The 22,167-nt window shown below is 44.8% G+C and overlaps 2 protein-coding genes and 2 non-coding genes across 10 annotated transcripts in view; all 4 read left to right on the plus strand.

Annotated features, from left to right (window-relative positions):
- DENND2B (DENN domain containing 2B) overlaps positions 1-17,601 on the plus strand; it is a 152,970-nt gene extending 135,369 nt beyond the window's left edge. For 6 of the 7 annotated variants that reach the window (XM_066187560.1, XM_066187558.1, XM_066187557.1 and 3 more), the window contains 6 exons: positions 12,458-12,635; positions 13,686-13,727; positions 14,733-14,844; positions 15,840-16,079; positions 16,324-16,410; positions 16,869-17,601. In XM_066187560.1, coding sequence (XP_066043657.1) covers positions 12,458-12,635; positions 13,686-13,727; positions 14,733-14,844; positions 15,840-16,079; positions 16,324-16,410; positions 16,869-16,903 — 694 coding nt within the window. In that variant the 3' untranslated portion in view covers positions 16,904-17,601. The remainder of the gene's footprint in view (positions 1-12,457; positions 12,636-13,685; positions 13,728-14,732; positions 14,845-15,839; positions 16,080-16,323; positions 16,411-16,868) is intronic. The other variant, XR_010721849.1, reaches the window with a different exon arrangement.
- Positions 17,602-19,322: 1,721 nt separating this feature from the next.
- RPL27A (ribosomal protein L27a) lies at positions 19,323-21,970 on the plus strand. The gene is made up of 5 exons (XM_066187565.1): positions 19,323-19,399; positions 19,680-19,743; positions 20,148-20,223; positions 20,959-21,133; positions 21,780-21,970. Exons 1-5 carry the CDS (start codon positions 19,397-19,399, stop codon positions 21,906-21,908), a joined length of 447 nt encoding a protein of 148 aa, XP_066043662.1. The 5' UTR covers positions 19,323-19,396; the 3' UTR covers positions 21,909-21,970.
- LOC136292910 (small nucleolar RNA SNORA3/SNORA45 family) lies at positions 20,551-20,682 on the plus strand. Its single transcript, XR_010721993.1, has one exon. It is a non-coding gene; the product is annotated as a small nucleolar RNA SNORA3/SNORA45 family (small nucleolar RNA).
- LOC136292909 (small nucleolar RNA SNORA3/SNORA45 family) lies at positions 21,464-21,595 on the plus strand. The gene has a single exon (XR_010721992.1). It is a non-coding gene; the product is annotated as a small nucleolar RNA SNORA3/SNORA45 family (small nucleolar RNA).
- Positions 21,971-22,167: the final 197 nt, after the last annotated feature.

Consider the following 22,167-nt stretch of genomic DNA (forward strand, 5'->3'; position numbering starts at 1 on the left):
GGGGCCTGGGGCTCAGGCACATTGGACCTTGCTGCAGGCACAAAGGTAGCAACAGAGAATAAATAGGAAGCAAACACTGGAAGAAAAATATTTCTCTGCTTGTTTTAATTTTATGCTGGGGAAACAAATTTGTGGATGTGTCTGCTGAGGAGGTGATGTATCCTTGCGTGTGAGAACAGTCTCTTTGCCTTTTCCCCTGGATGTTTGGAGAGGGCAAAGGAAGGCCCTGGACATAGAAACGCCCTTTTGTTATAACCCCATTTTTTATAAATAAAACCCACTCTTGCTGCAGTCCAGTACATTGGAAGGACTCTGAGGATATTTTGCTTACATTTCACATATGGATCCAGTCCAATGCCAGCCACAGTCAGTGGGAGTGTTTGGATGAGGCTTGTTTTTTGCTATGGATCCAAATCCTCCAAAATATTCCTCTTAGTGGCCTTTTGAAAACTTTTGAGGCTGTGAAATGCTTCTATAGAGCCCTTGCTCTTGTAAAAGACAAAACAACTTTTCATTGTTGAGAATTTTGGTTTTATATGAGATATTTCAGCTACTTCTCAGTGAAGCAGTAGCATGGGCCTCAGGGAAAAAACCCTAACCCTACTCCTCCCCATGGTGTTTTGAACTGCAGGAGGAATCTCTCTTCCAGCACAACTGCGGAAGGTCCAGGCAGATCCCAGACCTGACCAAAGGTTACAGGCTGGAGACAGAAACACTGACTAATACAGGACAGAGCATAAATATGTAAATAGCGGGGAAGTCATCCTGCAGGCATGTCTCTGTTAACTCTGGAGCAAAGGGGGAGCAGAGTGTACTTGTATTCCAGGGCAAAGGCTTTCAGAACACACAGCAGTCTTTCCCTATTCTCACACACAGCCACAGCTCAGGGCTGTCTGTGCTATGCCCAGAATGTTCAGGGAGTGGTGATGCTTCTCCTTATGTTTGAATCTGCTGTTTTGAGGCTGTGCTAGGAACTGGCAGCAAGAGCTGAGAGGTAGCCTGCTCCCTATTTCTCAGTGCCTACCTAGAAAACATCCTTTAAAACCTAGCAGCCAAAATCATAGCATGATCTTGTAGCTCAAGTTAAAATATGCTAATTTAAATAAGAGATAAGTGGCAATGTTCTAGCAGTAAATCATTGCTCCTTAGTCCAGTAGCAAGGTCAAGTGGAAAAGCAAGAAGAGTTAAACTCTGGGGCAGATTACGGAAGTGTAAGCTCATTATCTATTTCCTTATTGTTCCATTTTTATTAACAAAAGTAGGATTTAATTCTTACAAACGAATCATGGCCATGACAGATCTGAACAGCATCACCAACTGCTTGGGAATGCTCCTTTCCAGTAGCTGTCAGCTTGTAACACTTGTAAAATCTGCCAACCTGCAGCTTAAAAGGTAAAAACACGTGTGTTAGCACAGAGAGAAGTGTGCTTGGTAAATAGATGTGAGCTTTGGCCAGCAATAAAGACATCCTTTACTTTCTCTGTCACAAAAACCTCCAGAAAAAGAAAGGTGAGAGAAATTCGACAACAAAAACATGCCAGAAAACAGCTTGTGGGGGAGAATTTACTGCTGCCAGTCTCTGACTGGTCTGTACCATTTCTGAGCACAGGCTACTGGGTCTTGGTAGTTTTTTAGTTATCAACTGTGCATTAAAGATGATGTTTGGAGATGCAAACTACTGCACCTGTGGAATGCGTAATAGCTCACAGATCTTCTGTCTAAACCCAGGAGAAGTATGGATGGCTGACATTTCTTCTGGTATATTTTTACCCAAAGAACTTGAAGTGCTATCTTAATACTGCCAGGATTATTGTGCTTGTCTGGTCTGATATGCTGAAGATAAGCTAAAGAATTTCTTTCACTAATTTCTGCAGTGGAAGGAATGAGCCCTTGTATAATTATCCAGTGTGCAGTCGTGCCTCGTAGACAGAATTTATTCTACAGCAAAAACATCCATTTCTCATGTACGTAACCAGAGAGTTTCTGTTTCCTCCAGTGAGAGCCAGACCAGCCGCTGCTGAGGGGGCTAGCAGAGCTGTCTCCCAAGATTCTTGAGAGACATTTTGCACTTTACTCACACTTTTCAAGAGGTAACTGTATTTTGTACCACTTGGATTACTTTCTCCAGCACTTAGATTGTGTGATGGCTGATGCCAACAAAACAGCTGTACATGGACAGTAGGAAAATGTGTGTCAGGCAAAAGGGACAGACCAAGGAACAAAATGAACATTTGAAGCCTCTGGCTTGTTTAATATTCCACAGTCCCAGAGAAAACAACCCAACAGTGACATTTTTAACGTGCATCAATCTCCAATGGCATTTTTAATATGCCATGTCCCAAGAAGGATAGAGCTTGTATAACTTTCCTTTTCTTTCTTCCCCCTTCCCTACTTTCCAGTGGTATTTATTTATGTCACTCCAGACTTTGGCCAATGCTCTACAGGGGGAAATCATCATTTTTCCACTTTCAATTTGTGCAAAAAAATTCTCTCTCCCTTCCCCATGAAAGGAAATGGGATATGAAGACAACCATGCTGCTTGGTAATTCCCTTCTGGATTGCTTATTGGCACAATAAGGCAGCAAATTGCAACAAATCTGAAAGCCCCAGTGTGAGCAAGGACTGGTGAGAGCAAAGATCCCAGTGTAGAAAGAACAAGGAGTTAACTCTCCTCTGGAGCATCTATGCCGAGACCACTTTTGTTCTGGATTCGTGCTAACAAATTGTCCTGCAGGAAAGGGATTGGATAACTCTGTGGATACAAAGGATAACTTCACACTTGGAAATGTTGGGTTTGTTTTATCTTGCGGCCACCTGCCAAAGCTTGGGCAGGTAGATGATGTGCCAAAGCAATGACTTTTTTCCCCAAATCCCATTTTCTTGAAAAGGCAAGTCCTCATTCTGTAGGGCACTTTGCATGTCTCTTCCTCCAGGGGCTTTCATGTGCCTTGCTTACACGCAAGCATTACAGGAGCAAAAAATAATACCTTTGTTAATACCACATTCCCCTTTAATCAACTGTACTCTGCTTGCTTTTAAATTAAGTACTTCAAAGCTACTCTCTGAGAGAGAGAGCACTCTCCTAACAGTGTTCTCTGCTCTGCAGCCCTCAGCTCCATGGGATGCAGCCTTGATATTTGCATGAGCCAGGGTTGTGTTTTCCAGCTTATCTGCGGGACCCCACACTGTCACTCAGGTGTTCCCAGAAGGTGGGGGCTGATTCTGAAAATTCAGGTCTTACTGCATGAACTAAAATCTGGCAAATTATGTAATTTTTGGAGACTTCTGCAAAATTTGGGTGAAAACCAAAAAGAAAGCCTCCTCTATGGTCAGAATGAACCTGCACTTACTTCTTCTTTGATATGTCCTAATGAGTTGTTTAATTATCCAACACTGAAAATCTGAATTACTTTTTGTGCCTGAAAAATCCTTTGGTCTTAAGAAAAGAACCTCTGAGGGCACATCATCTTTCACGGTGCCCATCTCTGTTAAGCTTTGGGTACGTGTACAGTCAGTGTCAGTGGTGGATCCATGCTGCTAGAGTAAAACATCACAACCCAGGAGAGGATGTTGCACACTAAAGCTGAAGGGGATGTGGCCAGAGAAGAGTTTTTCAATGAAGATGTTGCCCACTCAGTTTTCTGTCAAATACGAGAAGGAGGGACCAGAAAAGGAACACAGATGATGATGCAAAATGTTGGGCAAGTCTGCTCCATGAACTGGGCTCGTTTACAGTGCAGTAAACCATGGTTCTGTTAACCAAAGTCAGGGAAAACAATTCCAGAAACAAGCTTGTAACCTTTGGTTCATCATAAAAAAATCTCCTACTAGGAATCATCAATAGCACAAAGGCATTGCTGCCTGTGCTCTCCATAACTCACTTTCAGTAGTCACTGGACCTGTCCCAAAATTAAGTGTGTCACTGGTGCCCCACTGAAAAGGAACTGCAGCACTGCTGTTGCCAGACAGGTGAGGACATCCTGGGATTCCTTTATGAGAGTTTTACAAGCTTGGCTGTTCTCCTGCTGCTCTGTAGAAAGCACCAGATAAAACCTGAAGTGTGACTTGTTACTTGTAAAAGAAGGCTTGGGTTTAGCTCCTTTTCATGGGCCAAAACTGCCATTTGAGTGGTGTGAAGGTTAAACAGCTTCACTTTTTGAGCTGTAAGCATAGTTAAAAGATTTTGCAAAGGACAATAACTGATAATTGGGCTGATGTGATGTGGAAAATATGCATTTCCTTCTCAGTCTCAGTGCCCCCCTTTCCCTGCCAGTGTTATCACTTGTTTGCATTCCATGAGATATCACAAAGGTCACTTGCAGCAAATATGTCAGCATTCAAATTAGGGGAGCCACTGTGCTTGGACTCTGCCCCTCACCCCTGCAAAAGCAAAGTTTGGTTCTCACTTCTGCCTCAGGCTGCTGCTGGCCAGGTGTGGAGAGCCTGGCTCAGGAGGAGCAGGTGGATGTGGAGGCTGAGGGCACAGGGTGCAGTGACAGCACTGCTGGGCTGGCAGAGCAATCACCGCCCCTGGGAAGTGCTCACTTGTTGAGAAAGGTTCTTGTTTTGTCAAGCTCCCGTGCAGAGTGAGGGATTTTCACCTGCTTTGAGACTGAGTTGTTACCTCGCTGCTGGTAATACCTGTGAATATATTTAAAGTCTGGGTACCAGGTGTTCCATCCCAAACAGACAGGGGAGATCTGTTTGTGCTTCAGAAAGCTCTTTACCCAGGGCCAGAGGTTGACTGTAGAAATTATTTTTTGTTGTGTGTGATGATTAGGTTGTGAAATGTTCAGAACTGGCTGCTGAATTTGAGATGGGCCAAATGGACCTGGCTTACTATGATCCTCACATGAATTGTGTGTGTTCCCATCCATCATCACATTTACACTGGAGAATTCCTAATTTTATTCATACACTAGGAGCACAGCCTTCCACTGGCAAGTCTCCCATGCCATCAAGAGAAAAAGTATCCTAAAATATGTACAGATTTGTCTGTGTTTCCTGAAAAGAAGGATATCAGGTACTGATCAAAGATACAATATTAGCTGCATACTATAGGCTAACTACTAAAGACCTCTGGTGGTGACTCTTAGTTCACCTCTTATTTAGTGTTTGCTGTATAAAATAAATCACAATGCAAAATATTATTCTGGCTTTTACAGCCCAGACTCGTGCAATTTTCCATGTAATATGAACGACTGTTTTGATTTTAAACATCTTATTGATTAGTCTAGAGAAGTCAGATTTATTAACAGGAAATTCAGCAACTTCAGAACTCTCTTTCAGGTCACATATGCAGCCACTCCATCCTAAACTTCCTGCAGACACCCAGATTTTCACAGATTCACTTGAAGGTCAGGTGAGGAGAAGTGCTTGGTGGCAGCAGGGGAGTTCTCCTCCCTCTGTACTCCTACACAGAGCTGGACTCTTTACAGAAGGATTCTGCCACAGGGAATTCTCAATCCAGGATGTTAAAATCTAATTATTTGACTTTAAAAATAAATTGTATTCTTAAAATTAAAAAAATGTATTAATAATACGTTAACATGAAATTTCAATATTTATTAGCTTCAAAAATTACAGTCCCTAGTTCCAAACCACCTTAGAAAGGTTTGAAGGAATCTCTGTAGTTTGCCCAGCCCCTGAAGGGCTTCTAGAAAAGTAAAAAATTATTCAAATTTCCAAAGCTTCAACATGCCTTGCTGATGAGAGGCTGCCTTTGCAGCAGCCTCTCCCACAGCAGTCAGGGAACTCATGGTTCAGAAGGTGTTATCATGTCTTGAGGGCTGGTCTGATTAAAACAGAAGTGGGAAAATAAAGGTCTTTGAGGCTTCATTTCAGCAAAGTATTTCAGCACAATGAAAGTAAATTAAGGCTGAAACTTGTGCTGAAATACTGTGTTGAATCAAAGCCTAAAAGTAATTTGCCTGTCCCCTCATGCTTTAATTGGTGAGGCGAGGCATGAACTGATTCTAACTTCTGCTGCTCTGTAATCATTGGAAATAATTATTTTATTAGTGCCCAGATAATTTACTGGATTGGAATTAATTTGGGTCAAACAACAATATGTTAAGCCCAAATTCTGATGTTTGTTTTGGTTATACTCTTTCTTCTCAGGTGCAGGTAAATGTATTTGTTGTGGAGGAAACTTTTCAGTTTGAGAATTATTCGTGATGAAACTGGGTTTGTGTCCGTCGGCTTAGCAGCAGTGGCTGAAGTGTAGAGCGCTGGTTATATTTGATTTCCATCTGTGCCACCAGCTGGCTTTGAGTTCCTGTCACCTTCAGCTGTCCTGGTGTGTGACCTTCCCTCCTGCAGCTGCAGCCCCTCTCAGCATCTCTGAAATTGACAGAGGAGGGGCCATTGCCATCAGACAGCCTCACGTCCTTCCATCTGCCTCTAGCAACAGGGAAGAACAAGTTTCACCTTGGCACCCAATAACTTGGCTGCATGTGTAGGGTGGCTTTAGTCATATTCATATTAAATGGTTTTCCCTGGTCCTTGCATTGTTCAGCCCAGTCAGTCACTGTCTTGTCCCCTTAATTTTACATCCTGCCCCTTTTGCCCTCAGTTTCCTTTTCACCTCCACATCAGGCTCATTTTGTCTCCCTCCCCTCCCCTCCCCTCCCAGTTCGACCTCCCAGATCTTAATTTGACCCCCTTGCATTTCATTCAGCCTCTTCCCTCCCTTCCTTTTCTTCTCTTCCCTTCCCTCAGGTTCCCTGCAGGAAGAAGATCTCTTTCTCCCAGAGGAGCCTTCATTTCTCAGTGTAGCCCAAGGCTACAAAGGGAGGTCTTGCTTAGTGCTGACAATTTATTCCAATGAAATTAGCAGCTAAATAAGTCTCTTTTCAGTATGCACAAAAATATTATTTTAAGATGGTTTCTAATGTAGCCAAAGCAGAGTGAGTTTAGACATCACTAGGCAGAAGTCCTTGGCACACAAGGCACTCTGTCCTTCACAAAAAAGTGCAGCAAAGATGTTTAATATAACAAAATAACGTATAATTTCATTTGCTTTTGGAAACAAACTGATCTGATGTCAAGCAAGGGGGAATTGGATCCGTTGATCTGAGGTTTCTTCCTACCTGAATTACTTTAATTCTATATAACTTTGCTTTAAATTGGAAACCAAAATGGTTATCTAGAGGCAGACACAACAAAAACGTCAGTGAAAACAAGTCAAATTTTAAATCCATATCATGTGAACATAGTGCAAGCAATGCACTATGCACTTGCAAGCAATCCTACAAATAGGGAGGGGTCCCAGAGCCATCAGGAACTGCAGGCCTAATGGGGCAGTTCTTCTTGTTCAAAAAGCTGCAATTTCTTTGATTTGAGTCAACAGACAGGAATTGAAGATTTTTTTCCCCTTTTAAACGTCCTAGAAGCGGTAACAGAGAAACCGCAATAATTTTGTATAGGAAGAAACACTGTCGGTGTCTGGTAGTTTTATACTGGCTGGAATACTGGAGACATCCTGCACCATTAGAGCAAATGAACTCTTGGATTCTTATTTGATTCCTCTCTGCCCTTTTGGTGAGTACTTGGTGGTATGTGGATTAACCAACAATGTACTCTCACAGCACAGAACCCCAGGAATGAAGGACAAACCACTGATGTAGGGACTCGGGGGGCCTCAGGAGCAGAGCCCCTGGGGATTAGTCCTGGAGCTAAGCACCCACACTTTGGAGCAGGGAGAAGCAGTAACATATCCTCATCATCAGCCAGCTTTTCCAGGGCCAGGGATCCTCAAGGGCTCGTTTCAAAAGCTGATCTGCAGGAATGCTGCAGCAGCTCATTGCAGACAGGAGTTTGGAGACTGTCACTTCTGACACTTAGATGCTTTCATTTATATCTTGTCCCTGATGCTATTACTTAGTCTTATCAACCTGATTAATAATGCTGCTCTTATTTATTCTTATGCACCCAGAGAAACCTTTATTTTTTCAGAGCCTTAGAGAGCACTGCATCTGGCGCAGCAGAGTACTGCTCCGAGTTACTGCCAGCACAGCAACAGCACTTCTGCCTGCACTCCATCTCCACCCAAAATGTATCAGTCTGCCATGGTTTTTACTTCCACTTGCCCTTTACTTGATGCTTTTCAAGTTTTCTACTTTGTCCTTTTCACCTCTGCAGCCTGTATGTGTTGGAGGGGAGATGGCTGAGTCCTTGGCCTGTAGCCTTTCCCCAGAGTTCTTTACAGAACCCTCTGCAAACTTCTCAGACTATTTTATCTTGCAGAGTTGTCACAGACCTCTGTCAGAGACCGGAGTTAATCCAGGATCAGGAGAGGCATGGAAGGGTGTAGGAGGGAAGTGTCAGAGATCTGTTTTTGCTACGCAGTTCATCAGTGGCCCAGGGGTGGGAGCTGTCCCAGAAAAGGAGGGCCATGGCCTGTGATGAGGAGACATCTGGGTGTGTAATACCCATGTGAGTCAAGGGATTACATCTGGGAAGGACAGAGCCTCCAGCCTCCAACCTCAAGTGGGAGGAAGCTCTCCTGAGCAGACAAGGGATGTGTGTCAGGGAGGTAACTCAGTCTCAAAGTGGTTATGGGCTGGAGCATGAATGTGTCAACAGGGCAGATGAAAGACTTCAGCAAATGTGGCCAGAGCAACATCATTTAATCAGTAGGAAGAAATGAGGAACATATAAAAAGGTTGTGGAAAAGTAAACAGTGGAAACACTTTTTTGTGAATTTACATTTTTGGCTACATTTCTCAATGTGAGAAAGCATGGAGCCCAGATTTGGTGAGTTGGTCCCAGTCCAGGGCACGGTCCAGAGCACTGGTGCAGCACAGAGCTGGCACCAGCCCGGGGTGACAGAGCTGCTATGTGGCTTGGCCGTGCATGGAAGGGGTGGCCTCCCTCCTCTCCTGGCTGAGGAAGCTTATCTGTCCCTCAGGGGAAGTGGAGAAGGGGAAGGGATATTCTCCTTCTCCCTCAATGGAAATGCCAAACTGACTGTGGAGGTGCATTTGAATAGTAAGGCGGGATCAGGGAGCCAAATCAACAAGTGGTTGTCTGTGCTAGAGACTTAATCCTGGATTTGGGAGATGCTCAGTGTGTGAGGCGCCCTTGGGTGGGTGAGAAGTTCTGGGTGTGGGGAGAGAAGTGGGAAGGAATATGACTGTTGGCTACTGTTAGAAAGGAAAGAGTTATCAAGGGTATTTGTGGAATATTTCCACTGTGAGTAGAAGGTGTAACTGAACATGACTTTAGCAGTTTGAGAGAGCTGGTGACCTGCAGTGTCCAACAAGCCACAGTTCTTGAAACAAACACAGCCAGCACCGACATCCCAGCCAGGACAGTGTCCATCCTCTGCCCAACAGCTTGTCCTTCTCAGAGCGTGCTGATTGTGCTGTCATAAGGTACGGATATAGCCTAAGATTGGGGTTAGTTGTTCATTGGCCAACCCAGAAATTGCTACTAGACATTCTCCCTGTCTAAAGGACAGAATAGGTTCTTGTTAAGTTACAGGGATTTGCTTTTTGATGTAGACTTGAACTGTGTTCATAAGCAGTCCCCAAAATTCAACTGAGTCACAGCTATGTCTGAAATTCTGGTGCCTCAGCTCTTAGTCTGAGCTTGTGTCTCCCTTGCCAGCAACACAAGGAAAAGGTTCTGCGTGCTATCATGAGAAAGTGATTTGGGAAATAAAATTGCCCAGAGGACCTTAAATCAACTTTGAGTGGGAAAGAAGCAATGTCATATTTTGCCTGTAATATAATTAAGGTTCTCTTCAAGAAAAATTTGCCATTAAGAAATGTCTCAATATACTTGTATAATCTTGTATTATAAGAATTATTACAAGAAGAGCAAACACTGAAGGTTTTTTAAATCTAGAGAATAAAAGGCATAGAGAGAACCAAACTTTGGCAAATTCCAAATAATTTTTTTACAAGATGACAACCATGGAAATAAGGAAGTGTAGAACAACAGCTAGAACGTTATGCAGCATTCCTGTAAAACTACACAGACCAAATGGAAAAGCTCACTCTCCAAACCAACTCTCTGGAACTGCCCTAGAGTATTAAAAGTGAAAATATTTTGAAAATCTAACTATGACTATTCTGTTGCTTTACTTTGTGTGCTTTGCACACCTTAAAGAAAATAAACCATCTGACCTTGCTGCTTAATTCTCATAAACAAGAACAGTTGGATAATGTGTGGGTTGCACATTTTGAAAGGAAAAACTGGAGCAGACTTGGTTTCCCAGGGTAGGCCTTTCTATTTTTACTTTACTAAACATGCTTCTCATCAATAATATCCCTTGAAAAGGTTCTGAACTGTATTTTAGAGATTTAGGCTGAGAGGTAAGGTAAAATTCATCACCTCTGAATTTTACCTTCCAAACGGTGAAATTTCACTGAAGTGGAAGGTGTGTATCCATTCTAAATATGAAATCTTTCCAGCTAGGGCAGAGACACAGGCACTTTGTACAAGCAGGACTTTGGTGACAGCTGTGGGAGTCCTGCAGAGGGGTGTCCAGGAGGGATGGCAGCAGGAGGTTCTGGGGGCTGAAAGCTTGAAATGCTTCGGGCAGAATCCCAAAGTGCTGAGGTGCTGGCAGGGCAGAGCTGGGCGCCGCCCCATCACGGCTGCTCCCTGTGCCCTGCTCCGCCCTGCCCCAGCCCGCTCCCGGGAAAGCTCGGGAAGACATTCCGGTGTCCCGGGCCGGAGCCTGGAGCCTCCCCCAGCGTGGGAATAGCACGCACAAGAGGATGCAGGGGCTGATTTACGTCACAGCACTGCGTGTAAAACAACATGTTACGAAAAGGCATTTTATAGAAAGGAAAAAAATACTCGCTGAAGAGCAGAAGGATGTTTGTCTTCCTGCTTTTAGCTGAACGTGGCTCTTTTTTTAGTCGCTCAGCTTAAGATGTCTGAATTTGTAGTAGGTGAAAATGCCAGGGAGTCATTGAAGTGATCTTGAGAAAGTGCTGGGAGTCCATACCATGTTCCACAGCTCTTCCAAAACACACCACTGTGCTTGTTATGGTAGATGCTTGAGACCAAAATAGGAGGCAATGGCAGCACCACTGCCTGTTATAGATAAAAATATAAATTAGAGAAATGCATCGTTTTACAAGAACCTTGTGTCAGGCAACATATGTCATAAACCCATGCTGGGATTGTCAGATCTTAAAGGAAGTGTCAATCAAAACCAAGCCAGCAGATTATCTGCAGTAAAACACAAGGATTTGTTCTCCCCCAACTTTTTCTCTCTTTGTCCCCTAATTCTCACTTTTCTCATTCAGCAAACTTTGATGGTAAATCACCGACAGGAACAAAAAGGTGAAACCTTTTCTCTGGCCCTGGAACAATCCTCAACTGAAGTAAAAATTCTCATGAAGGTTATTCTGGTGGTCTGATGCCACCTAAAGTCTCCACCAAGTCTTGCAGTCGAAGAAATGAGCATCTCTCCCCAGCATTTTAAAGCAGTAACAGCTCTGCAGTTATTGTTTATAGTTCTTTGTGGCTACATTAAGCACAGCAGAAGTTTGCAATGTGAGAAAATGAGTTCAGTCATGTTGGCTCCAAATTTCTGTCATCTCAGTCTGTGACAGGCAGATGTAGCTGTGATATGGAGAGCTTGTCTTTATTCCCCTGATATTAAAACTCACTTGGTAGTGATGTTCCTTAATTTTTAACATTTGGAAACCATGTGATTGCAAAAGGGAATCAGATTCAGTAGATGGACAGACAACATATGCATGACATTTCCCATGGTAATATCAAGCCTTAAAGTTTAGGAGATACCAACTTGTATTTTAGAGTACTCTGCTGAGCAGGATCAATACCTTTATCACTGAAGTTGGTTAATAAGCCCTTTAAAATGTATTATAATAAAAATATGCTGTTGTCAAAAAAATACACAATCTTTGAAAAACATGTTGCTTTTACCAGCTTTCCTTTGGAATAAGTATTGATGGGGGCTTTTTATATTGGATTTGGTAGAGTTTTGCTCGAAGATTTTTTTTTTCAATTTTATTTTACTTTTCATTTTCCTTTGTTCTGCATTAGTGCTTGACTTAAGAACATTACTTTTATGCATTTGTACTACTGGTGTGGTCGTAACAGCCAAGATATGAAGTTGCTTTTGGGTTTTAAGCACTGTTCAAAGTGGCTGCTTTAGAGTGCTTTTGGAAACATTCAATCCTGAGTTCTAGATCAAACCATCTCCTGACTGCAGTAAAACAAACGGATTCTAGTTTGAAACAAAGAGATTCTAGTTTTGTACCTTTAGTTTGAAGTCTGCTGTGAACTACCACACCGCACAATACAGAGAGGGTAGGGGCTGGAAGGGGACCAAGGCCTGTCTGAAGTCAGAAGTGAGAGAGGCAGCACCTTGGGCACTTGTATTTCAACAGGCTGAGTTTCTCAGCAGGTGGAAGGTGTTGTGAACCAAGAAAAGCCTTTGCTAACCTGGCTGTTCCTCTCTCCCCAGCACCCTGTCGAGCTGCTCCCATGCTGTAGTGGCCCTGCTGTACCCCTTCTCCTGGCAGCACACCTTCATTCCTGTCCTGCCCTCATCCATGATTGACATTGTGTGCTGCCCTACCCCCTTCTTGGTGGGACTGCTCTCCAGCTCTCTGCCCAAACTCAAGGACCTGCCTGTGGAGGAGGTAGGACCTGACACCACAATTGTTTGCCTGAAGTAAAGCTGGCCTCTCCCAGGAGTGGGCTGCCACTGGGACATAAATCCTCACATGTTTAATTTTTAATCCGCCTCTTTGTTTCTTCTCTGCCTGGCTCTCATGGGCAACTGCCTCTTGGCAAAACTGCAGCAGTAGCTTTATTCTTCTCTTTTATTCTGGCCCTGTTCCATACCTGGCACCTTGTTTGAGACATGGTCAGAATATTTACCTGGTCACCAGTAAGTAGGGTGTAAATACGCTGATTTGTTCTGGAACAAGAGGAAGCCATCTGCTATCACATCTCTTAATCCTTATGGAAGTGGTGCATGAAGCCATAGCCCATGCAGGAAACAAAACCTTTCACAATTTTAACTTCTAAGACTTTGTTGATACTATATTGGAAATCAAATGGGAGTTGCACTTCATCAGCTCTTCCAGTAAAATACCACAAAAATACTCAAGGACACACTCTTTTCTCTCTTGCTCCTATTAGTTTCCTGCCATTTTTCTAAGAAATTTTCTTATGCTCACTTCCAAGGCCCTGTGTGCCTCTGGCCCATGTCAATCTCTGCTCTGTTTTCCTTCCGCTTTCCTAACATTGCTCTTCCACATCTTCCCACCTCCATCTCTCAGCTTTGCTGCTTTGTTCTCATAAATATTCCACACCCTTGCCCTCTGCAATCCCTGCTGCCTCCACACTGTTTTCTTTAAACTCCTCTGAAACACTTTTCCAACTGCATGTTAACAAAAATTTACTAGTTATAACTTGCATAGATTTAAGAGAAAAAAAGCCTTTCGTCTTTTTTAATATATTAATCTAGTATGAGATCTGTTGTAGCTGTGTTAAATTAGACTTGTAGCTGCAAAGAAAACCTTCATGTTGTTTCATAAAGCACACAAACTCTTGTTTCACGTTAGGAATTTGATTCATGTCGAGGCTTGTTCAGCAGATGATCTCTTGCTATTAAAAAGCAATGAACAAATGAATGTTTTCTGTATCTTCAGATACGTTTCACTGCAGTGTTTTCTTTTCTGTAGGCTTTGATGGTTAACCTGGGATCTGATCGATTCATCAGACAGGTAAAGTACAGCTCAGGACTGCCATGCAGTCTAGGAAACTGTTTACTCCTGTAGTATGATTTGGTTTCTTTGATCAGAGGGATTTGGCAGGATTTCTGTGTGCAAAGGAAAAACAGTGAGGGGAAAAAAATGCTTTCATTTTCTGTTCCACCTGCAAATAAGAACTTTTCAGGTATGCAGAAGGGATTGAGGCTGTGACTGTCAGAAGGAAGCAGGAAGTGTATTCACAGTGGAAGGAGAACATCCAAAGATAATAACATCACCTTAGCAAGAAAACTCACACTGCTGGAGGTGAAAAGGACAAAAAGCAAAGAAAATTCCTGAGTGAGAGCACAAAGGTGGAAAACAGTTTAATGTGATAGGAAAAGCAGGAGCCTTGTAAACAAGGAGATGAGGGGTCACCATCTCCTGACAGTCATCTGGCACTAAATAATTTCAAACCAAAAACCTGCAGGTTGGATGAGGAAACTCTATGTTCAATTCCCGGCTGGTGAACAGTGGCTGCAGAGCCAAGGCTCCTGTGCCTACTTGGCTTCTGCTGAACAAGCATAAAATAAGATGAAGAGAGCAATAGGGGCAAGACCCAGAAAACAATACAGACTACAAAACAGTAAAAACAACTGTCAAGGACCAAAGGAGATGCCTACACCCAACTACAGCAGCTGTGTGTACACCTAGCAAGGCTTCACATGATGTGTATTTAGTTCAACACAACTATTTGGACTCTTTGTCATATAAAGAGCTGATTCCACATTTTTGTGTTTATCTGCTCTTTGGATTGTCATTCCTCACTTTAATCTTATTAAGTGTGACAAGAAATTTTGTTTCAAAGTATTTGTTACTTGCACAAAGATTCTCATTCTTTTATTTCTGTAGCCATGACAGTAGCAGATACAAATATTTTTCACCTGAATTCTAAACCTTCTGAAAGTATTTGCTGCATAGTGAAAGTAATTCCTGCATAGATTATTGTGGCTTAAAGATTTTTTTTTTTCCTTCTATCAGATGGATGATGAAGACACACTATTACCTAGAAAACTGCAAGCTGCTCTGGAGCAGGCTCTAGAGAGAAAGAATGAACTGATAAATCAGGATTCAGATAGCGATTCAGATGATGGTAAGTTCATTTGGAAACGGGGAATTGTGTAATAACGAAATGTAGGTAGAATTGTGACTTTCCATACAGGAGAAACAAAGATGGGACTTGAGGTCTCAGATACCTTTGGTGACATCAAAGGTTGTCTCTGAGCACAGAGGAAATGAGACTGATGGCATCAACCCTCAGTGATACCTCACCCATGATTTATTGGAATTTCTTTGTAAATGGCATGGACTCCTGTGGGTCCCTCTGAACCTTTGCTCAAACAGAGGTTTGCAGTTAACTTGGCCCTAACTCAATCCAGATAATTCTCCAGGCTCAGGGGTGTGTCTGAGTTTGAAGTTGCTCTTGGCACTTGGTATCTTCAGGGGAGAGAAGCAGGTACCACCTGAAAAGAATTTTAGTCCAAGATGGGTTGGGTTGTCTCTGAAGGTTCATATTTCTCCTCAGCAGTGACAAAAACAGCCCAGGGTAAATTGAGATGCCTGTGGTTAAAAAATATGAAACAGGCCCCTATTCACTTTTTGAAATTCATTTCCAGTCATATGTATTACAGATATAAGAGTGTTTAAACATCTCAGAAATTATGAAAACCCAAATTCTACAACAGACCCTTTTTGATCAGTTTTTGGTACAGGCTTATTGTCCTCAGGGAGAAATATTTTAATGCTGAGTCATTCAGTAGTTTCTGAAGAGAACTTGCTCAGGAGTGAAAATAGGAGGTTTGATTTTGATGAAACACCCGTCAAATGTTTAATTATCTGAGCTGTTTCCTGAGGATTTGTAATTCTCCCTCTTGGTCACGGAACACCAGTTTTGCAGACTGGCACCCGTGGTTATGGCGCTGTCACCCTCTCCATGCGCATCCAGATGTGCAGGGCATCCAGCAACTCCTGCCAGTTGTTCGCACGGCATCAGGGAACCGGGAGATGCACGGCCTGGCCCTGTGGGGATAATGCTGACAGCTCTGGTAGCAGCTGATTTTAGTGTCTTATTGCCGCCTTATTTTGCAGAATGTAACACCCTGAATGGATTAGTGTCTGAGGTTTTTATCCGATTCTTTGTGGAGACAGTTGGCCATTATTCCCTGTTCCTAACCCAGAATGAAAAAGGAGAGCGTGCCTTCCAAAGGGAGGCTTTCCGTAAATCTGTGGCCTCCAAGAGTATCCGCCGCTTCTTGGAAGTTTTCATGGAATCCCAAATGTTCGCTGGCTTCATCCAGGACAGAGAGCTGAGGAAATGCAGGGCTAAAGGTAAGGGTGGGTGTCTCCGCTGCGGGGCGGGTTTCGCTGTGGTCTCCCGCGGATTGCGGCAATGTCCACGCCCCTGCGCTCCCCGGGAAAGCGGAACCGCATCCCGGCAATCCTGCCCGCTTAGGCGGAAGGTGGCTGTGAGCGGAGGCGGCCGGGGGCGGGAGCCGGGGCCGTGCTCGGGGATCGCGGGATGCGGGATCGGCCGGGCACGGCTCACCCCAGCGCCCGTCTCCGTCCGCCGCAGGGCTCTTCGAGCAGAGGGTGGAACAGTATTTGGAAGAGCTCCCGGACACGGAACAAAGCGGAGTAAACAAGTTCCTGCGAGGCCTCGGTGAGGAAAATCTTTAGAAGTATTTTTGAAATGAGTTTTCAGGGTGGTGCTGGGTTTAAGTTTTGGCTTGGGTTTTTTTTTTTTTTTTTTTTTTCTTTTCTTTAATTTGAAAAAGTCGTACCCGAGGTGAAATGAGGTAGTTAAGCGGTTTCAGCGTGATAGGAATTACGAAAAAGAAAACAATGAAAACATAGTTAAAGGTGATAAACCCAGATTTAATTAACGGTCCTTGTTAATACTTTCATTTTCCCTTGGGGGTGGGGGAGCCAAAGCATAATCGAGGCGTGGAACAGGAAGGTGTCGGAGCGGTCCGTGTTCTGTAACTCAGCTCTCCCCGCTGGTGCTGAGTAGAAGAGTTACCCCACAGCAATTACTAATCTAAAAGAGTTAGACCTATTTGCTGTCACTTTTGATCGACTTCTGATACCTGCTAGAGACTGACGGTGTGCTTCCTGTAGGTAACAAAATGAAGTTCCTTCACAAGAAGAACTAGCTCCTTCCTGCTGGAACACCACCCCAGAGGCTGTTTGTGGCACTGCGCCGGACACCTGCGGCGCTGGAGTGCGGAGCGGGAGCGGGGAGAGCTGACGGCAGCTCCAGGCCATGCCTGGCGCTGTGTCGGTGTGCACGGGATGGCTCCTCCGTGTGTTTGGGCAGAGGGTGTACATAATGTGCTGTAAGCTTTTGTAACTGATTTTGTAATGAGCGAGAAAACTGTGGTAAATATTTGTATATTCCTGAGAATACCAGGTGCTTGTTTTTTGTTTTTTTCTTTAGTATGTGTTGAGTTATGCTTGGTGCAAAGGCGAGTAGCTGATGATGTGCAGCTGACTGTCTCGGCAGAACCACTGACTTCAAGGGATGTTTGGTGCCTGAACACTGCGGGGTGAATGAGCTCGGGTACGTGGGAGAGGTTGTACGCACGGCACAGGCGCTTGTCTGTCTGTTTCCTTCGAATTTATTTTAAAGGAGAAATAACAAAGTAACTTGATGATAAGGTACTTGGTTCACATTACAAAACCTCCACCTGGTTTGAACTGTGGTCAGTAAACTCCTTGTAACCCATTCTGCACTAGGACTGCTAAGCCTGGGGAGATCTCAGCTCTCTGACATGCAAGCTGCAGCGAGTAGGTACAGTACAGCCTTTCCTAATGTATGTATGTATGGATCCTAATAAACTCTGTAAATAGACCTCTTTGTTTATATTCATTGCAAACCTCTGCACCTCCTCGTGGAGCAGTACAAACCCAGCAACTTGCCTGTGATTTTTAAATGAATTTGTAATTAAAATGTAAAGTGGTTATTATGAACCTGTCTTTTTGGCAGGTTTGCTATTTCACAACGTGTAGTTTGGCGTTTCTTCAGCGTTTCTCACCAGGGCTAAGACAAGGCATTTTATGCCCCTTTTTAAAAAAAATTATCCTAGTGGAAGCATCTGTTAAAACATTTTTTCATGGGTTAGCAGCGAATTATTTTATGGTTGTATCAGATACTGCTCCTGACCTTTCAGGAGGCTTTGTGCTGTGCATGGTCCTCAAGTGTTATGTCATTCCTTGATCTGGAAATAGAGCTCCTATTGAAGTTTTCCCGTAGTGTGAAGAAAAAAAAAAATGAAATAAATGCTTCAATATGTTGCAAATCTGACAGATAATGAAAATTAGCCAAAGCCTCTTCCCTTTGAAGGAAACCCACGGCGCTCTGGTTTCCATCATTTGCAGTGTGATCGCTGTAGTTAGATGGGCTTTGAGGCTCGCGCAGTTCCTAACCTGACAGTGGTTCTGGTTTGCTATCAGCCTCATAGAGCAAATTCGAGGGGCTAGTCACTAAAAAGGTGAAGTCGTTTCCTTTTTCTGTTACCACCCTCACACTGGAAAATACACAAAACCTTAAGTGTCCATGAACTGTCTGTAAAACACCGGGTGCTTTTGACTCAGGGGAAATGTCACCCCAACTGGTAACTTCCATTAGTTTTACTCTCTAATAGCCTCCCGAGTTCCAGAATGATTCCTAGATGTAGTCCTTCAGAGTGGGAGGAATAACGTCACTTGTGCAGGTGGCTTCTGGCCTTTTTATAAACAACAGCTGCTAGTAAATGTAGGGGGAAAGACGTAATTCCTCTTAAGAAAATGATGGATAAAACTTTATCAGGACATGCTGTGGAGTTACTGCAAAGGCAAGACAAAGCCACGGAATGCTGATCTACAAGAATGTGGTGCTGTAAAACATCTCCTGCGCCAAAGATGTTTTCCTCCATTTGCACTTTAAAAATTGGAGGAGAAAGCTTCTAAACGCTGTGTTATCTGTCAACATGTTCCCGCTTTTGTCATGGGAATCAGAGGAGACTGGTCAAGGTGAGATCATGGCCCAGAAAATCTCTAGGTCACTTTTTGATCCTCAGACTACAGCTGTGTAGAACAGTCCTCGTGTTACCTGGAGGGCTGTGTTCGAAGGGATCGGATGAACAAAAACCAAGGACTGCATTATTTTCCCTACTAAATTAGTTGTTAAAGCTAATGGTGTTCCTCAGCATGGAACATTGTACGTGCACCAGGAAAATTCTTTTAAAAAAATAAATCCGGTGCTGAGGCCTGTGTTTAAAATTGGTAAAGTTTTGTTTAAAATCTTAACAGTATAAACTGCATTTAAAAAACCCCTAGAAACCAAGCTTAAGAAACAGTAACACTCCAGGAATTCACATTCCAGTGTGGTAAATAATTGCGTTTAAGGACGTTAGTGTTCATTTTCCCACTGTTGCGGATGTTTAATAAAGTAAACAAACGTGCACATTCTCCTAAATCCTGGTCAAAATGCCGCTTTTCCGTGGCGGGAAAAACCCGGGAGCCGCGCCCGGCTGTGGGCAGCGCCGGCCCCGCCCGCCGCCCCGCCTCAGCCAAGCCTCGCGAGACCTCGGCCCGCCCCCTCCCCCGCGCCTTTGCCCGCTCTCGCGAGAGCCGCGCCCTTTCTCTCCCTCGCGCACGCCGGCAAGATGGTGGGAGCCGCGTCCGGGCCGGGCCGGGATGGTTTGGGATGGGATGGTTTGGGATGGGATCGGGACCCCGCGGCCGCCGCCCCTCGCTCCCGCGGCGGGACGGGACTGTGGAGTAGCGGAGGGTGGTGGGGAGGCGCGGCTCCGAGCCCGCGGCGGGCGGGAGCGGTGCGGGGAGGCCGGTCCGCCATGGCGCCGGGCCGCGCGGGCCCCGGGGCGGGCGCGGGGTTCTGGTGGCGCTGGCCGCCCGCCTCGCTGACGGCTGCTGTGCCCTTCCCCGCAGCCTTCCCGGCTAAGGAAGACCCGCAAGCTGAGAGGACACGTCAGCCACGGCCACGGCCGCGTGGGTGAGTGGAGGGGCGGCCGCGGCCCCGCCGGCGCGGCCCCAGCGCTGAAGGAAAGCTGCTGCTGGATTTTCCCGGATCCCATAAAAATGGGGCTGAGGGTGCAGGGGCCCGCCGGCAGCGTGGGGAGTACCGGGCGGAGCTGGAGGCCGCAGCCGCCACGGTGATGGGCTGATGGAGGCTCGCACGTTTTACACTCCCTGGGTTTATAACCTCGGCGCTGCTCAGCCGATCGGTACCGCGTGTGCGACACCTGGAACTTACAGGGCAGCGCTGTCTCCCTTTCAACTCTGTCCGTTCCAACCTTGTCACACCACAAGATAAAACAATTAATTAGTTGGCACTGAAAGTATTTCTGATTATTTTGTGTAATAGTAATGTAACAAGATTAATTTTTTTTTCCTCAGGTAAACACAGGAAGCATCCTGGAGGCCGTGGTAATGCCGGTGGTCTGCACCATCACAGGATTAACTTCGATAAATAGTAAGCTAACGTTTTAAAAATCTACTGTGCTCCTATGCATGCACCTGAAGTAGAAACAATTGACTTTTATATGCGAATAAACAAAGTTTCCTGCAATCCTACGGTTTTTTTCCTTTAATGGGAAGTGTAGCGTTATAGCTGCTCATGTCCCCACTTACCCTGAAATCAAAGGCCTTTTCACTTGGCACCTTGGAGAGTTGACTAAATTTGCCTGTTGCGTTGTGGTGCCTGCTTAACACTGCACACAGAGCAAACTGAGATGTGGTGTTAGAGCCAAACTGCATCCTGTTGGCTGCCTCAGGTGGAGGTGAGGGATGCTGTGTGATTCCCGAGACTGTAGAGTCACATCTGGCCCTGCCTGTGGTCCTGGTGTGCTGGAGTCCTCGGACAGGAACCACTGATCTCTGTTCACTGGCTGTGCCCTGCCTGGCCCAGCCAGTCACCGGGTTAGTGACAGCAGTGCCACAGCTCCTGGCTCCGGGGAGGTGGGACTTCCCTGGGAATACAGACTCAGCACTGAGGGGGATTGGGTTGTGGAAAATGTAATTTTTCCTTGGTTGGGATGCTAATCATTATTACACCTAAATTCTGCATATATTAATATGAGAAAAGGTGTAATGTGACATTTTGGATACTTTGATGTCACGAGATGCTCGTTTCAGTGTTGGTTTGGAGTTCTGCTTGTTCAGGATGAGGAAAAAATGTGATTCAATGTGGAATGTGTTTCTTCCACAGTCACCCTGGTTACTTTGGGAAGGTAGGCATGAGGCACTACCACTTGAAGAGGAACCAGAAGTTCTGTCCCACTGTGAACCTGGACAAGCTGTGGACGCTGGTCAGTGAGCAGACCCGGCTCAACTACGCCAAGAACGAGGCCGGACTGGCCCCGGTCATCGACGTTGTGCGCTCGGTGAGCTCCTGCTGGGACTCAGCCCCGGCATTCCTGCTCTCCCCTGGCTGCCTCAGCTGTGCCTGTCCCACTGGGGAAGCACTGAACTGCAAATAAGGTCCAGTGCTTGAGTGCTCAGTGGTTCAGGAGACAGATCCCCCGGGCTGTGAGTAGTTGCAGAAGCACTTTGGCTGTCATGTTTTTCCCTGTAAGAATTTTTTCTCTTGCTGGTGTGTGTTTGTGGGCAGGCACTGCCCTCCTTTGGGCAGATGGGGAAAATGGCTAGTTTGAAATGTTCCTGAAGGAGCAAAACCATGGTGGAGCTGTCTCACAGCGTGTCACCTGCCCTCCCTCGAGACTAGAGTCACATCTCCACATGTCTGGTTGTCTAGGTGTGCTATAGTTCTCGGACAGAAACATCTGATCCATATTCACTGGCTGGGATGTCCTGTGTCTCAGCCAGCCACCGAATCAGGGACACTGCTCACCTCCAGTGACTTCAGCAGCTGTTTTGTTAATTGTCCTCGTGTCGTGATTGTCCTTTTAATGTAATGAATTAACTGGATGAGCTCATGGTTTTGTTTTTAACTGGTGTGTGCTAACAGACCTGAGTGTAGGAGTCTGCAAGCTGATTACTAACACTGAATTTCTTTTAAAATCTTTCTAGGGCTACTACAAAGTGCTGGGCAAGGGGAAGCTGCCCAAGCAGCCTGTTATTGTGAAAGCTAAGTTCTTCAGTAGAAGAGCAGAGGAGAAGATCAAAGAAGTTGGTGGTGCCTGTGTTCTTGTGGCATAAAAGTTTTTGTTTTATTCAAATTTTTTGAATAAACAATGCATAAAATGAGCTGATTTACAGAAGTTTGGGTTGTTCTGATTTTTCTTTCCTGATTTGTCCAGACACAGTTCACACTTTAATCTTACCTGCATAATTTTTGATCAGTGGTTTGACTGCTGCTCACTTAATTTTGAAATTGCCTGACTACAGTGTTCGGTACCATATGCAGATGCCTCATTGTTTTATCTTTATAGGGTGGCAGAATTAAGTTCTGTGTTTG

Source organism: Chamaea fasciata, unplaced genomic scaffold, assembly GCF_029207755.1.
Source record: "Chamaea fasciata isolate MVZ Bird 193981 ecotype frontalis unplaced genomic scaffold, bChaFas1.0.hap1 SCAF_7, whole genome shotgun sequence".
In the NCBI taxonomy this organism is placed as follows: Eukaryota; Metazoa; Chordata; class Aves; order Passeriformes; family Sylviidae; genus Chamaea; species Chamaea fasciata.

What these genes read in the sequence shown, in the direction of transcription:
- RPL27A (XM_066187565.1), top strand. An exon ending in CCACGGCCACGGCCGCGTGG is followed by an intron (nt 19,744 to 20,147) that starts GTGAGTGGAGGG and finishes TTTTTTCCTCAG; the next exon opens with GTAAACACAGGAAGCATCCT. An exon ending in AGGATTAACTTCGATAAATA is followed by an intron (nt 20,224 to 20,958) that starts GTAAGCTAACGT and finishes TTTCTTCCACAG; the next exon opens with TCACCCTGGTTACTTTGGGA.